Source organism: Leptinotarsa decemlineata, unplaced genomic scaffold (assembly GCF_025532065.1).
Source record: "Leptinotarsa decemlineata unplaced genomic scaffold, Ldec_3_MD MMD2_tig00000026_RagTag_RagTag, whole genome shotgun sequence".
Lineage (NCBI taxonomy): Eukaryota > Metazoa > Arthropoda > Insecta > Coleoptera > Chrysomelidae > Leptinotarsa > Leptinotarsa decemlineata.
In genome coordinates this window covers 2,431,584-2,447,855 of record NW_027412539.1, presented here as the reverse complement: position 1 = coordinate 2,447,855, position 16,272 = coordinate 2,431,584, and the positions used below count along the sequence as shown (strand labels likewise).

Sequence of the window (16,272 nt, the reverse complement as noted above, 5' to 3'; positions counted from 1 at the left end):
TGTGTTTTTGTAATGGTTTCTAGGCTTTAATATCTTCAACGGGTCCTGTTCATATACCGCACAGGATAGATATTGTAACGAATTAAAGAATTAACTGTCTTAAACAATTTTTTTTTTAACAATACTTCACTATCACAACTAATTTATATACACCACTTAGCAAATAAGGCTTAATTTATCTTCACTGTTTGTTAACCGTTTTCTAGATACATACTCCCTCTGACGACGGGATGCCGGGTTTATATATCGGCAACGATCACTGCAGATCTCTTTAGTCGTTTCGGCACTCATCTATAATTTTCGAGGAGGTTCGTCGATCGCATTCCTTTCGCGGTGAGTCATATGTTTGCTGGCTGAGATATCGGTCAGGACCGGCTTCAGATTCAATACTTGCCCACTTCTTAAAGACGTTTCGCCCCGAAATGTCATCCTTGGCGTGTGTCGATACCTGCAGGACTCCCCATATCTGCACTGTGAAGTTTGATGGAAGTAACACTCCACAGTCTTCATGCTCGGCCGTGGAAGATGGTTACCGCACACCAAAATCTGGATGCCACTGGATCTGAAGATCGTTTCCAACATGCTCCTCACAATTCTCCAGTCCAGCCTGTCGAGCCCAGAGGATTATTTCGGGATTGCCAAGTCCACGAGATTCTGGTCGAGCATCGTGTCCTTAAGACTCCTCCAGACATCTTCATAGGACGGTTTGTCTCGAGAGTGCTTTTTGGTCACCAAGTTCTCGTAATGTCTGAAGCTGACCGAATTTCTTGTTGAATACCACAGCGATATCCTTGGACATTTGGAGATCCTCTGACACGCAGTGAGCTAGTGCCTAATCAACTGGAACCTTGAAAAGGTCTCGTGGCTCTTCTCGAGTTACCCCATGTACGACCTTCTGTCCGTTCGAGTATAAGGACATGAATTGCTGGAAGGCCATTCCATCCTCTGGTGGTCTGAGGGCGCGAACTTGGTCGTGAGTTCCAGCATAAGGAGCCAATCTATTAAAATGGACGACCCTAGGCTTTCCTGGAGGTGGCTTATGGATTCGGTAAACGAGGTCATTAATCTTTTTCATGATTTTGAACGGACCTTCCCACGAGTTCAGCAACTTCGGTGATAAACCACTGCGTCGCTTAGGGTTGTACAGCCAAACTAGGTCACCGGTTCCGAATCCTCCAGCATTCGCCTTGATGTCATAGGCCTTCTTCATCCTATCGCTGGCACTCCGGATGTTCAGACGGACTCGTTCATGGATGTCGTCCATTCTCTGCCGAAGTTTGCTGACATAGTCTTCTCCTGCAGTGTCTTGTTCTGACGGCGTTCCAAATTTCAGGTCGCAAGGAAGCCGCAGCTCTCGGCCCATTATAATACTGGCAGGGGTTTGGCCGGTTAACTCGTGCACTGCCGAACGATAAGCCAGCAGCAGTATTGGTCCCAGTCTCTTTGATGGTCGGAGACTACCTTGGACAAGTGGCGGTTTATGGTCTTATTCATTTTTTCCACCATTCCATCGGACTGTGGATGTGGCTGTGGTTCTGGTCTTTCGAATGTCCAACAGTTTACATATTTCTTGGAACAGGTTGGACTCAAAATTTCTGCCCTGGTCCGAATGCAGCTCCAATGGGACACCGAATCGACATATCCATTCCTTTACCAGGACGTCAACGACGGTAAAGGCTTCCTGGTTGGGCAGGGCATAGGCTTCTGCCCACTTACTGAAGTAGTCTATGGCTACCAGGATGTATTTGTTCCCATGGTCGGACTCTGGGAACGGGCCGGCAATGTCGATGGCGATTCTCTCAAATGGACTACCCACGTTATACTGGCGCATTGGATCTTTGGGTCGTATTCGAGGTCCGTTACTGGCAGCACATACAGCACATTTTCTGCACCAGTTCTTGACGTCGGCTTGACAATTAACCCAGTAAAACCGTTGTCTTACTTACATCATGGATTTCTTTGAGCACCTCCCGTCGTCTGTTCCTGGGTACCACTTTCTGGCGCCTTTCTTCTCCACCGTCTTCAGACTCCAACACCCGCTTCAAAACCCCGTTTTCCAAAGTAAGGGAGTTCCATTGTGCCCAGTAGGACTTAACCACTGGCGAATAACCTGCTACCTCCTGCCACGATGGTCTTCGGTTACTTTTCTTCCACCCGATGACTAAACCAAGATCTGGATCTTTCTCTTGGTCTTCCTTGATTTTATTATCCTCCCAGTTGTCGTCCACAGCTCCAACTCTACAAATAGCTGCTTCCTTCTCTTCTGCTCGTCGGCAATGTGAGCAGTCATCGGGGCATGGTCTTCGTGACAGGGCATCTGCGTTTTTATGGCTAGTCCCAGCTCGATGTTCTATTTCGAAGTCAAATTTTTGTAGTCTCTCAATCCAGCGCGCTACTTGGCCCTCGGGATTTTTGAACTGCAGAAGCCATTTGAGAGCCGCATGTTACATTCTCAACAGAAATCTTCTTCCATACACGTATTTCTAGAAATGTTCTACACCTTCGACAACGGCTAACAGCTCTCGCCTGATGACACAATAATTACGCTCTGGTTTACTTAGCGTTTTGCTGAAGTAGCCAATAACTTTCTCCTGTCCATTCTGGATCTGAGAAAGGACTGCTTCAAGTCCCACGTTGCTGGCGTCCGTATCTAAAATGAACTTTCCGTCAGGTAGGGGATAGCTCAAAACAGGAGCGTTGATTGAAGCTCTTTTCAACTTCTTGAATGAGTCTTGGCATTCCTCAAACCACTGGAACTGGATTTGCTCTTCTGTGAGTCGAGTCAATGGTTTGGCGATGTTGGCAAACCCCAGCACGTACCTGGGGTAGTAGGTGCATAGACCAAGGAAGCTCCGAAGCTGATGTGAGTCTTTTGGAATGGGCCAATCCTCAACTGCTTGGTCTTTTGTTCGTCCACTGCCACTCCTTCCCCAGAGACAACGTGGCCAAGGTAAAGGACTTCTTTTTGAAATAGATGGCATTTCTTGGGACCAAGTTTCAATCCAGAACTTCTCAGACGCATGAATACCTCCTCCAGATTTTTTAAGTGGTTGTCGAACGATTTTCCGACCACGATTATATCGTCAAGATACACTAGACACGTCTTCCATGAGAGCCCCTTGAAAACCGTCTCCATCAATCTCTCGAAGGTCGCTGGAGCATTACAAAGCCCGAATGGCATCACCGTGAACTGCCACAATCCTGAGCCGATGGTGAAAGCAGTATTTTCTCGATCTTCTGGGGCCAATTCAACTTGCCAATATCCATTCTTCAAATCCAAAGTGGAGAAAATTGTGGAGCCGGCTAGCGTGACTAGGGTGTCGTCGATTCTTGGAAGAGGGTAGCTGTCTTTCTTCGCCACGTGATTTAGTTGGCGATAATCCTCGCAGATCCTTGTCGAGCCGTCCTTCTTCACTAATACGACTGGGGAAGACCAGAGGCTGTCAGAAGGTTCGATGACTCTTTCTTTTTCCATATCGCTGACTATCTTGTCTGCCTTTTCTTTCTTCGCAAGGGGGAGTCTTCCAGCTGATTGCCGGATTATTCGGGCATTCCCAGTGTCGATTCTATGCTGGACCACATTCGTTCTGCCGCCGTTTCTTTCTCCAATATCGAAGATCTCTTGGTACTTCTTGACTAACTCCCTCAGTTTTGATCGGTGAGTTGGTGGTATGTCCTTGGAGGAAATGTCAATCAACGTCTCCAACTCTTTAGGCAAGTTATTGGCTTGGCTAACAGAACTGCGTATACTCCGTATCACAGAGGAAATGGACGAACAGTGCCCCAGCATGGTTCCTTCCTTCAAGGTCACGGGAAAGTAGTTGACATTCATGACCCTGACTGGCACAACTTTATCAACACGCAACAGGGTCTTCCCCAGTGCGATTTCTCGTCCAATTTTCTCATCGTGTATCTTGGGCTTGAACGTTACCACCTTGCCGCTGCTCGCACTTCCGTCCAAGCGAGCCTCCAGGAAGGTTTCAGCCCTTTCAGGTACGCACACGTCTTCAGCCAACAGGACCCTGATCCTCTCTTCGTTCCTTCCATGAAGCACCAGCTCTTCTCCGCCGACACGTAGGACGCCGTCTTGAAAATTCAGCTCGAACCCTCTGGAATTCATCATGTCCATTCCAATGATCGCACCGTCTTCGATGTCCGCCACCAATGCACGATGTTTCAATTTCGTGCTGCCCAACACCAATTCAATTGGTAGTTCTCCAAGTACAGTGGCTGGCACCCCTGTTGCGGTGCGTAGCTTCCAGCTTGACGGTTCAATTCTTGCCGGTGTTTTGGCAAAGGTTGGCCCAAGAATGATTCTCGTCGCACCTGTATCTAGCAGCATGGTGCAAGGCCCGTTGTTGATGAGGCCGTCTAGGAAAACACCTTTGTCTTGTCGTTGGAGAACGGCAACATATGCGTTTTTTACGGGGGCTTGCTGGGTACAGGCCGACGATTGCCCCTTCTCCTCGACCCCCAAGTTTTCCTGATGTGGTGTCGATTCTTTGAAAGCTGGACATTTGCTACGCACATGTCCAATTTTCCCACAGTTCTAGCATCTGAAAATCAGCTACCAAGCCCAAATAAGGCAACAGGCGCGCAAAGGAGGGTTACAATTAAGGCAGCAGCGCACGTATTGATAAAAAAAATACTTTTTTCAAATGACCAAATACACGTAAAGTGAGTTCGAATTATATCAAGGAGGTTACGAACAGTGTTATTTACGTGATATTATTTTTTATTTGAAAATATAAATCTGATATGAAAAATTATTTTGTGCTAGTATAATGCCAACTCAGCATTGCTGTTTTGCGAATTGTATGTCGGATAATCAATATCCGGAAGAAAACGTGTTTTTCATACCATTTATAAAACCTCATATTAATGAGATTGGATGTAAGAAATGGATACATGCTTCGAGGAGAGTGGATTTAACAGTGCAAAAAATAAATAAATAATCATATATATGCTCTAAACATGAAATGAATAGTAAATTTTTCATAGTTGATTATTTACCATTGATTAGAATGAGATATAACCTCAATCGTTCATTAAATCATATTCATTTATTATATTTAATCAAATGTATTGCATTACCATCTATATTTGATTCATATTTCACTCGAAAATAAATCTGAAGAAGAAGAAAATATTCCTGGAGCAAAACTAAAATGTGCAACTGCAAAGAATAACAAGTTGTAACATTAAAACGTTGGCTTGCATGCCGTAATTTAAAAGTAACTGGAAAAAAAGTTAATTAATAGACAGGTCAGTATACAGACTCTAGTAAAAGAGTAGCGGTAGATTCAAACTGTAAGAAAAGAAATTTAAAATAATTATTAATTTCAGATTTATTTCCGAGTGAAATATGAATCAAATATAAGTAGATGGTAATGAAATAAATTTAATTAAATATAATAAATGAATATAGTTTAATAAACGATTGAGGTTATATCTCATTCGAATCAATGGTACCTAATCAACATATGAATATTTATTTATTTTTTGCACTGTTAAATCCACTCTTCTCGAAGCATGTATCCATTTCTTACATCTAACCTCATTAATATGAGATTTAATAAATGGTATAAAAACACGTTTTCATCCGAATATCGATTATCCGACGTACAATTCGCAAAACAGCAATGCTTTGTTGGCATTATACTAGCACAAAATATTGTTTTATATCAGATTTATATTTTTAAATAATAAATTAATATTACGTAAATAACACACTGTTTTACATGTGAATGTGAATAGTTTATGTTTGTCCCTACTACTAGTGCTGTCTCTCGTGACACGTTCGCTGTATTATTCTCAGGTAAAAGGCTCATTAAATGTGTTATGTGTAAATAATACTGATACCGAGCTTGAGAGTTACAAACAAACTGACAAACAAACAAACATACATACATACAGGTGAAGCTAATAAAAGCGTGTTAATAAAAATGAATAGATTCCTCATAAAATATTGCCTGCGGCGGACCACTCAATAGGTACATTGACAATATATCACCTTCGAATACCATTGATTCTGAAAAAATTTCACCAAATTTTATAGTCTTCATGCAACACTGCATAAGATATATTCATGAGTTCTGTGTTCTGTGCAGTGTTTTTTACGTGAAGCTCAGTGAGGGCCACAATCGGCCTGAGAGATGGATGTTTGATTGTTGCGAGTTTTAGGAATTTTAGGTTCGTTCGTTGTTTGCCCCTAGATTGCTTTCGGCGTCTGTATTCTGTATCGGTGAATCTCAGAGAAACAAAAGACAATAGAGAGGCCTTTTCCATTCTTACAGTGAAGGCAGCATAACTTTGTTTCTTTACGAGAAGTAACGCTAGTTGCACACACACCGATTTTGGACGGCCGACTTTGTACCGGTCGTCCAAATTCCAATAGTGAACCACATGTGGGAATGGGACCTGGCACACACGCCGACCGGTGATCGTCGCCGGTAAATTACCGGTGAGCAGCCGTCCACTGCCACTGTATCGCCGACAGAACCGGGAAGTAGTGGCCTATATGACTAAATACACTCTTGCATACTCACCGGTTTTTTACCGACCATTCCAGTCTCGAATGCTCGGTGAAATTGTAGTTATTCCAGATTAACTTCGTTTTGGTAGTGCGTGCTAATTACAACAAAGCAACTGATTAATTTCACTAGTTCGGACTTCCATTGTCTACTATATGAAATGATTTGAAATCCCTGAAACAACTAAAAAAGAAGAATTGAAAATGAGATAGCTGAAAATAATAATTATATTAACCAAAATAAACCTGAAATAAAATACAAGTAAAAATAAAACAATTGAATAAATAAAAAAATAAAGAAATGAGAAAAGAAAGAAAATAAAAATGAAAAGTGAAGAGATTCCAAGTCACGTTAGTTCACGACGTTTCGATTGTTAGTATCTACAATCGTTTCGGGTGATAACTGGACTGATTCCTCCGAGAGATGACTATTTATAGGTCGTTCGAGTACTTTCACTTATCCCCGCTTTCCATTTTCCGCTTCACTGGTTCCGTGGGAGATGACCGTTTTGGCGGGAGTTGGCCATTTTTCGCTTTATGATGGGTTTCCATATGTTGCGTATTTCTACGCTGGCTTGGCTGAATACGTTGTTGGACAACATGTATGCGGCTTCCTTGAATTTTCTCCTAAACCAATATTCCTCTCTGTGCAAGATCTCGGCTTGGGACCACTCGATGTTGTGTTGATGGGTCCAAACATGGTCTGCTATTCCTGATTTCCTGGTTTCCCCTCGCTGTGTGTGTTTCTTGTGCTCGGCAATGCGAACATTCAATGGCCTCTTAGTTTCACCAATATAGGATTTTCCGCACTCACAGGGTATCCGGTAAATGCAATTCTTGGAATCGCAGTCCGCGTTTGGTAGCCTGGTTTTCGTGAGGCTGCTACGGATAGTGTTACCGGATCTGAAGCAGGTTCTGATGTTGTACTTGGAACCAATTCTTCTTATCCTCTCCGATAATCCTCTGATGTAGGGAAGTGTAAGCACTGGTTGTGACGGCTTCTCTTCCTTGTGAGGCTCCTGCTGTCTTCTAGCCAAAGTCTTTTCTACCATCGCTTTGGAGTAGCCATTCCGTTGAAGATCATTTTTGATGATGTCTAGTTCCTTCTCGAGACCTTCCTTCGTATTACAGAGCCCAAAAGCACAGTCTAATAGAGTCTTGATGATTCCTCTTTCAGTCGAATGATGGTGGTTGGATTCGTGGTTCAGATACTGTCCCGTATGAGTGGGTTTTCGGTATACAGATGTTTCCCACTTAGTGTCGGTCCTCTTCACCAAAACGTCTAAGAATGGCAATTCGTTGCGGATTTCCTTCTCCATTGTGAAATTGATGGAAGGTCTCACGCTGTTGATGTGTTTCAGGAAGGCGTCTAGTTCAGTATTCCCATGGTTCCATATTATGAAGGTGTCGTCAACATATCTCAACCAGACTCGCGGTTTCTTGTGGGCTTCTTCAATGGCTAGAGTTTCAAACCACTCCATATATATATTGGCTATGACTGGTGAAAGTGGCGAACCCATTGGCAGTCCCTCATCTTGTGTAAAGAATTCGTCCTTCAGTTGGAAATAACAGTTACATACACAGCATCCTAGTAATTCCATGATTACTTCTATAGGTAGATTCGTTCTCTCTTTTAGGTTCCCGTCTTCGGATAGCTTTCTCTGTATGATTTGGAGTGCTTCTTCGACCGGAACGTTGGTGTAAAGGCTTTCCACGTCGAAACTAATTAGTTGATCTTCCTGTGTGACCTCAATTGACCCTAGTAGTTCGACAAAATGCCTTGAATTCTTCACAAAAGACGATGTTTTTCCTTTTAATGGTTGTATTAAGGGAAGTAAAAATCTAGACAAGTTTTGAGTAGCCGAATCTCTGGAGCTGATGATCGGTCTAAGCGGAACGTCCTTCTTGTGAATGTTGGGTAGTCCATACCAGTGAGGGGGCTTACTGTGGTGGGGTGTTAGCGATGATCTTTCCTTGTCCGGAAAATAGACTTGGTGTTTTTATAAAATCTGGTACAACTTCCTTTCGATTGATGCAGTAAGGTCCCGTACGATCTTTGTGTATCGTCCCTTCTGAAGAACCTCTTCGATCTTCTGTTCGTAGAGAACGGTATCCACTACCACAGTAGCGTTTCCTTTTTCCTTTATTCCTTTATCTTTTCAAAAAATGGCCAACTCCCGCCAAAACGGTCATCTCCCACGGAACCAGTGAAGCGGAAAATGGACAGCGGGGATAAGTGAAAGTACTCGAACGACCTATAAATAGTCATCTCTCGGAGGAATCAGTCCAGTCATCACCCGAAGACGATTGTAGATACTAACAATCGAAACATCGTGAACTAACGTGACTTGAAATCTCTTCACTTTTCATTTTTATTTTCTTTCTTTTTTCATTTCTTTATTTTTTATTTATTCCAATTGTTTTATTTTTACTTGTATTTTATTTCACTATTATTTCATTTCAGGTTTATTTTGGTTAATATAATTATTATTTTCAGCTATCTCGTTTTTAATTCTCCTTTTTTAGTTGTTTCAGGGATTTCAAATCATTTTATATAGTAGACAATGGGAGTCCGAACTAGTAAAATTCATCATGAAACATTGTCAATCACCTTCAAACAAAGCAACTGATTGTTTGACCGATACAATTCCGGTGAGTGCAAGCTTCCGCTACCAATAAAATATCGGCAGATTTTATACTGGCCATCCAAAATCGGTGTGTGTGCAACTATAGTAAAACCAATAATGATTGAGAGTAAAGCGCGTTGTCATATCTGAATTTTACGTTACCAGTTTATAGCAGAATCAAAATATAGTAAGCAGTAGAGTTGTAGGTTGTGGCAAATTATAGATAATACACAATACTGGTACGATTAAAAGGTATTATTTATGACAAAAATCAGTAATGAGCTGTAATGAGTAATACTTATACATTTCCTGATTACTGATCAGTTAAAATTCATTATTTTCTGTATAGTGTTAGATATTCATTACAACTAGTGGCAACGCTGTACTCAACGATATTTCTGTCTTTGTCACTTTACCGTAACTTCCATCTCATCGTTGCAGTCCTCACTAATGTACTTGCAGCCATGAGCGTATCATTGGTTTGTGAATTATACAGTGTGAATTGTACGTTTTACAGTTAAGTTAGTCAGCAATCGACGTGTTGTGATAACAATTGATGAAAATAATAGTGCTAATAAGTGTTTAAGCGTTACATAATTATATTTCTACACCGTTCTCAAACTACTCAAAAAATGGGAGACATGATCGGGCCTTCCACGTCGAAAAAGGTAAAACGGTCGGAGTCTCGGTCAGTAAGAGAAAAACAAATTGTACTGCGAGTATTTAACTGTCTTGAAAGAGATTATCAGCCACCAAAAGATGACTTTGTGCATATGTGCTGTAATTCTACGTGTGTACCTCCGAATAACCAACCGGGCATTTCTACATCATTAAGTTCCACAATTATAAAAGATAAATTAGTTGATATGTGCTCTGATTATACCGGTGTACCAAAATCATCGATTTACAAAATACTAAGAGAAGCAGAAATTCATGGAGACGTACAAACGCCAAAAACTAGTAGCGGACGAAAAAAAATCACAGTTGATGAAGAAGCCAAAACCAGTATACGCAGAGCTATTCACAGTTTCTTTTTCAGAAATGAGCTGCCCACACTACAAACAGTTCTGGAGGCACTTAGCGATCATGAATTGGTCCCAAAAATGGGTAAAGTAACTTTTAGGAAACTTGTACACGAAATGAAATTTACGTACGGAAAAGTTGACAGGAAAAGCATTCTCATTGAACGTCAAGAAATAATAGCATGGAGAAGAAACTATCTAAGAAAAATTGACGAATTTCGGAAGCTCAAAAAAAAATTGTACTTCATGGACGAGACATGGGTTAACCAAGGACATACGGTCAAAAAAGTATGGCAGGATGGTAATATAACAAGTGCACGACCAGCCTTTATTGAAGGTTTGTCAGTTGGGTTAAAACAGCCATCTGGAAAAGGTAGTCGTCTGATAGTTACGCATATAGGAAGCGACAGTGGTTTTTTACCAAATGGCGAATTAATATTTAAATCTAAGAAAACAGGCGACTATCAAGAAGAGATGAATCCGGAGGTGTTTGAAAAATGGTTTGAAGGCATCATTCAACTTGTGGAACCTGGGTCTGTCATCGTCATGGACAATGCCCCATACCATAGTCGACATTTAGAACCATTACCGAAACAATCATGGAAAAAAGCAGCAATTCAAGAGTGGTTAATTAATAAGAACATCCAATATAACAAAGATAGTTCAAAGGCAGAACTACTTCAGCTAACAAAATTACACACAGACAAATATAAAAAATTCGCAGTGGATGAAATGGCGTTAAGTCGTGGAATTACAGTTTTAAGGTTACCACCATACCACTGCGAATTAAACCCAATAGAATTAATCTGGGCGCAAGTAAAAGGATATGTGGCACGAGAAAACAGAACATTTAAATTAGTGGACGTGCAACATCACCTACAAGAAGCTATTCGAACTGTTTCTGCAGAAGACTGGAAGAAATGCATGCAGCATGTTTTAAAAGAGGAGCAAAAAATGTGGGACGTAGACAACCGTATTGAACACAATATTGAACCAATCATAATTCACTTTGATGATAGCGGTAGCAACAGTGACGAATCTGAGGTTGAAGATTAGACGAAAATTTGTACATTTACATTTATATTATATTCTATTATCAAAAATTTGTAATTTGTATTTTCTAGTACCCCTGACGATGAGTTTAAGTTACTCGAAAGCTTGAGAATAGTTATAAAGAGTTCACTTATCAATTGCTGCAACCCATATATATATATATATATATATATATATATATATATATATATATATATATATATATATATATATATATATATATATATATATATATATATATATATTTATATATATATATATATATATATATATATATATATATATATATATATATATATATATTGTGATTTTTATTAATATTGTTAATTTATTTGGTACCTACTATAATTACCACGATTATTACTCCGTTTTCATAAGGCCCACCTAATGACTACAACGATTAGGTAAATTACGATATTGCAAAGTTTTAATGAAATAAATAAAAAATGTGTATGAATATTTTAACTAATTGTACTAAGAATTTTTCTTCCATTCTTAACCCTCTTAAAAATTACTAGGCACGCCCCCGATTTGCTGTCAACTGGGCTTATTTCTACTCTCAATCATTATTGGTTTTAGTATAGCGTAAGTTGAACCATAAAACAGTGGCGGTTGGTTTAGTTGATAATCGGAGGGATATTATATATTTATAAAATACATCATTTCAGGTGAAAATGTATTCTGTTCAAAAAGTTCCTACAGGAAATCTGATTTATTATCAATGATTATGAAAATGAGGCCAGTTTTTCTACCACTATAATAACGCGCATGGCTTACTGGGTTAAAATTAAATTGGAAATCATGAATATTTATAATTACGATTGAGGTTTGATAGTATTATGTGATTTCATACAAAAGTGGTATCTAGGGGTCTTTGATGCCACTGATGATGTATGCCGCAGTCGCAGACGAAACGTTTAGTTTTTTTAGGTTCCAGTCGGCCTAGTAGCCCGGATTTTGTTCTCTTTCATCTCGACTCAGGCAGTGAAAACCTATGTTCTGATAATGTTGTTGATGTTATGTTATATAGTTTATCAGAGCAGGGCTCAGTGAAATGTAAGAACTGGTATTGAACCTTTCTTTTCAAGTTACTTTGACATATCATCTGTCAGTGAAACATGACACACGAGACATTTGATGAGATGCATGATATGCTTTGGTGATTTACGTTTAAAGACTCTTCAAATGAGAAATCACTAGGTACCTCTTTGTATTTGAGATGTTTTTGGGACAGAACGTGAAAAGTAGTGAAACAATGTTTTCTAGAAGGTTGTTCATCACCTCAATTCTTACGTGATTCGGCAATTTTTCTCATATCTTCGGATTTCGAGTTATTCAAGAGGCGAAGTTTTCAAATGAACACTCCGCTCAGAACAAATATATTTCATTTTTATATAATGTACATATTTAAATATTTCTACAAGATTTTTCTGGTGAAAATATATGTTTTTTTATAAATATTTTCGAATTGTAACAGGTATATGACGTATAATAACACTTTTGTCTAATTACCACTGGTGAATGAATTACCATAAAATAAACAAGTCATCAATCATACATATATGAAGTATACATTATCAATATATCAATAACTTCGCAGTTTTCAAAAGTCACTATAATAGAGTAAGCTGTGCGAGTATTTTATTAGTATTTTATTAGCTTGAGAGTAAAACACAAGTATTTTGTCCCTAGTTTTGGAGTATTCTGTGTCATTTCCATTGGCAACATGGCAACACTGTTACTGAATAACTTCATTCATCAGTTCTGTGGTCTGCTGTCGAATACATCATCAATATCGTTTACATAATCGAAAATTAAAGTTCATTAAAATCATTGAAAAATTAACAAAAAATGGCTTCTAGAAGAATTACTCAAAGCTCCATCAATTGGTCGGCCCTTAGTGAACGAGTTCCAGAGAGTCAAAGGTCACAGTTTTTGGCATTCAAGGCAAAATCCGATGCCTATCTAAGAAGGGTAATGGCAAATCCAGAAAAACCTCCAGTAATTGATTGGGCATTTTATAAATCCCGAGTTCCAGTAGCTGGCATGGTAGATGATTTCCAGAAACAATATGGAGGACTAACGATACCTTTCCCAGCCGATACTGTAAGTTCTCAGATTGATGCCCAAGAAAAGGAAATCAAAAATGATATTGCAAAGTTCAAAACTGAATCGAATGCCCGAATTGAAGAGTACAAGAAGCAGTTGGCCCATATTGCAAGTCTCATCCCATATGATCAAATGACTATGGAAGATTACCGTGATGCTTATCCTGAAGAAGCTCTTGATCCCATCAATAGACCAACCTACTGGCCTCATAACAAGGAAGACCAAATTGATTATTCTGAGAAAGCACCTCAACCAAATCACTAGGACATTGAATTCATATTGATTTACAGTAGTAAAGAGCCATTTATAACTTTTCAAAATATAAGGTAGTTCTGAACTTACTAGAACCATTTTTCATTTTATTTGCTGTCATGAATTGTTCATGTTGTAATTAAAGGTGTACACTCAAAAATGAAATAGTTTAACCATAAACAATTTCTATTAGTCTGAGAGTCTGAAAATGCAAGACGTTCCTTAATTTATAAAAACTCATTTTCTCAGCATGCCAGCTTTGGCACATTAATAAATTATACCTAACTATACTTACGTTAAAGTATGAAAACTGAGTTTTATATATGGATTTGAGTGACAATTTGGAGATGATTCCCCAGAATCCTGAAGTTCAACACCTTGCCAGACAAATTTAAAGGGTAGCTTCAGGTGTGAGCAAGAGGCATTATACATACAAGTGAATGAGATAGTTTTTAGGATTTTTTTGTTTTTGTACAGTATTGAAAAATTCATTGAAATATAATTCAATTAAGTACATTCATAACCATTGTATATATACAAAATAAGAAAATGTGGCATTATAAGGACATTGCTAAACTTATTAATGTGTCTCTTTATAGTCACTGATACATACCAAGAAGAGAATAGCCTAGTTAGTCCAACAGATAGTTATCCTGATACTCTCTCCTTGCGAAGACGCCATCTCTGGGAACGACAGAGAACTCCATCCTCGAATATCGGTGATAAATGAGGCTCCCCAAGGCAGTGAGTTAGAAAACTTCGACATCACACTATCTGTCTACGAAATTCGTCCTGTCTTTCACTGCAGCTGTCTTTTAAGGACAGTTTAGTCCAACAATGCAATTGTGGTTCAGCCTAGCACTACTGATAAAACCTATGGCGGGTTGGAACAGCACTCTCTGGTGTTGAAACAAAAATGAGTTGTATTTGACCCATTGTTTTCAAAAAGTTGCCTTTTAGTAAAAGACAGGACGAATCTCGTCGGCAGTCGATTTCGCAGCTTGGCTTTGAAGCTGACTGCATTGGAGAGCCTCGTTTATCTTTGATATTTAAAGATTGAGTTCTTTGTCGATCCCATAAATTGCGTCTTTATAAGGGAAGATGTCATCGCCCTTTCTTACTCAGATTTGTCCTTTGAGAACGATTGAGTCCAGCAGTGCATTTGTGGTTCAGCCTTACACCACCGATGAGACCTATGGCGGGTTGAAACAGCGCTATCTGGTATTGAATCATAAACGAGTTTGTGTTTAGTACCTGGTTTTCAGTGAAAGCTGCAGGACGAATTTCGGCGGTCAATGTCGAAGCTTGTTTTTGCAATTGACCGCCATGGGAAGCCCCGTTTATTTTTGATATTAGATGACGTCTTCATAAGTCTATTGCCTTCAAGAAAATGAGGGGTAATATTTCTCCTCGTAAAAATTTGATATCTTTAGAAAATATTTTCATTATACTTTCTAGTTTGAATCAAATTTTCTTTGGATATTTTCTCCGATGAATCAGTGTATGATTTATGTCATTAATTTGGTATGATAACTGACCTATGTAAGGTATTTTATGCGAGATTTAAATTGGTTAGTTAATTTTATTCAGTTAGTTTATTTTAGTTTCTTTTCTATTTCAGAATAAATAAACAATACTATTCATTAATTATTTTCAATTTCATAAATATCAAAACATCCCTGAAGAGTTGAAAGTTGTGGTCCTATTGATTCAGAAATTAAAGTAGGTTTTAATTTTTGGGAAAGAAAGTTTTTGGCTTTCTACTACTCCATCTTGATACAAAAAAAAGGATAAAACATCGATGTATACCAGTGAGGATGAGTGTTCCATGTAAGTGCAATTTGTTACCATTCATTTAAAGTAGAACTCATGTGAATGATATCTGATTTTGATTCCACAACGAATGTTTGAAATACAAACTTAGTAGAGAAAAGTATCTTCTGTATAATTCAGTGTTCATATCAAAGTATTTGTTTCGAAAGAATTTTTTTCTTTCGTGTAATTCAATGTTTATATGAAAGTAGCTGTTTCAGGAGGACTTTCTTTTAGTTTGTGTCTGAAAGTTACTTCTTTGCATGATCTACACATTCATGTATAGAGTTATTTATTTTCAAATTGAATGCTTCCTTCCTTTCTTTGGAAGATTCCCTCATCCTTTTTTTTGTATCAAGATGGAGTAGTAGAAAGCCAAAAACTTACTTTCTCAAAAATTAATCACTCCTAAAAATATAACCCCTTCAATTCAAGTAGGTTGCAATGTTTCTAAAGGTTATGTTGTAAAACCTGTTAATATGATGGTTATATGATCAAATCGGGTTATAACAAAGTAACTTGAGAAAAATTGTTTGTAGGTAGGACTTGAAAATTTTTATTTTTCAAAGCTTTTTTTTATTAGTGACATAATTTTTTCATCAATTCCGCAAATGATTTTTGTATACTTGGTAATTTTGATTTTGTATATTTTTTTTCTGATCCATCACCTTGTGATCTGTAATAAATGTCCATATATTCACAAGATAAAACGTTTTCATCATTGAATATTTTATCGAAATTATATTTCATTTATTTTATAAACCACACAAACAAATAATGAAAGTAAAACATAGGTTACTTCTGTGACGGCAGATTTCGATTTGACCGTTTTGCCACAGAATATTGGAACGTGGTGTTGGACTAT

At 38.6% G+C, this 16,272-nt stretch overlaps 1 protein-coding gene across 1 annotated transcript; it reads left to right on the top strand.

Moving 5' to 3' along the window:
* The first annotated feature begins 12,982 nt into the window (after nt 1-12,982).
* LOC111502571 (ATP synthase, subunit D) lies at nt 12,983-13,684 on the top strand. The gene has a single exon (XM_023156682.2). The coding sequence runs from the start codon at nt 13,086-13,088 to the stop codon at nt 13,605-13,607; it is 522 nt and encodes a 173-aa protein (XP_023012450.1). The 5' UTR covers nt 12,983-13,085; the 3' UTR covers nt 13,608-13,684.
* Nucleotides 13,685-16,272: the final 2,588 nt, after the last annotated feature.

What these genes read in the sequence shown, in the direction of transcription:
- LOC111502571 (XM_023156682.2), top strand. Translation starts at nt 13,086, where the DNA reads ATGGCTTCTAGAAGAATTACTCAAAGCTCCATCAATTGGTCGGCCCTT.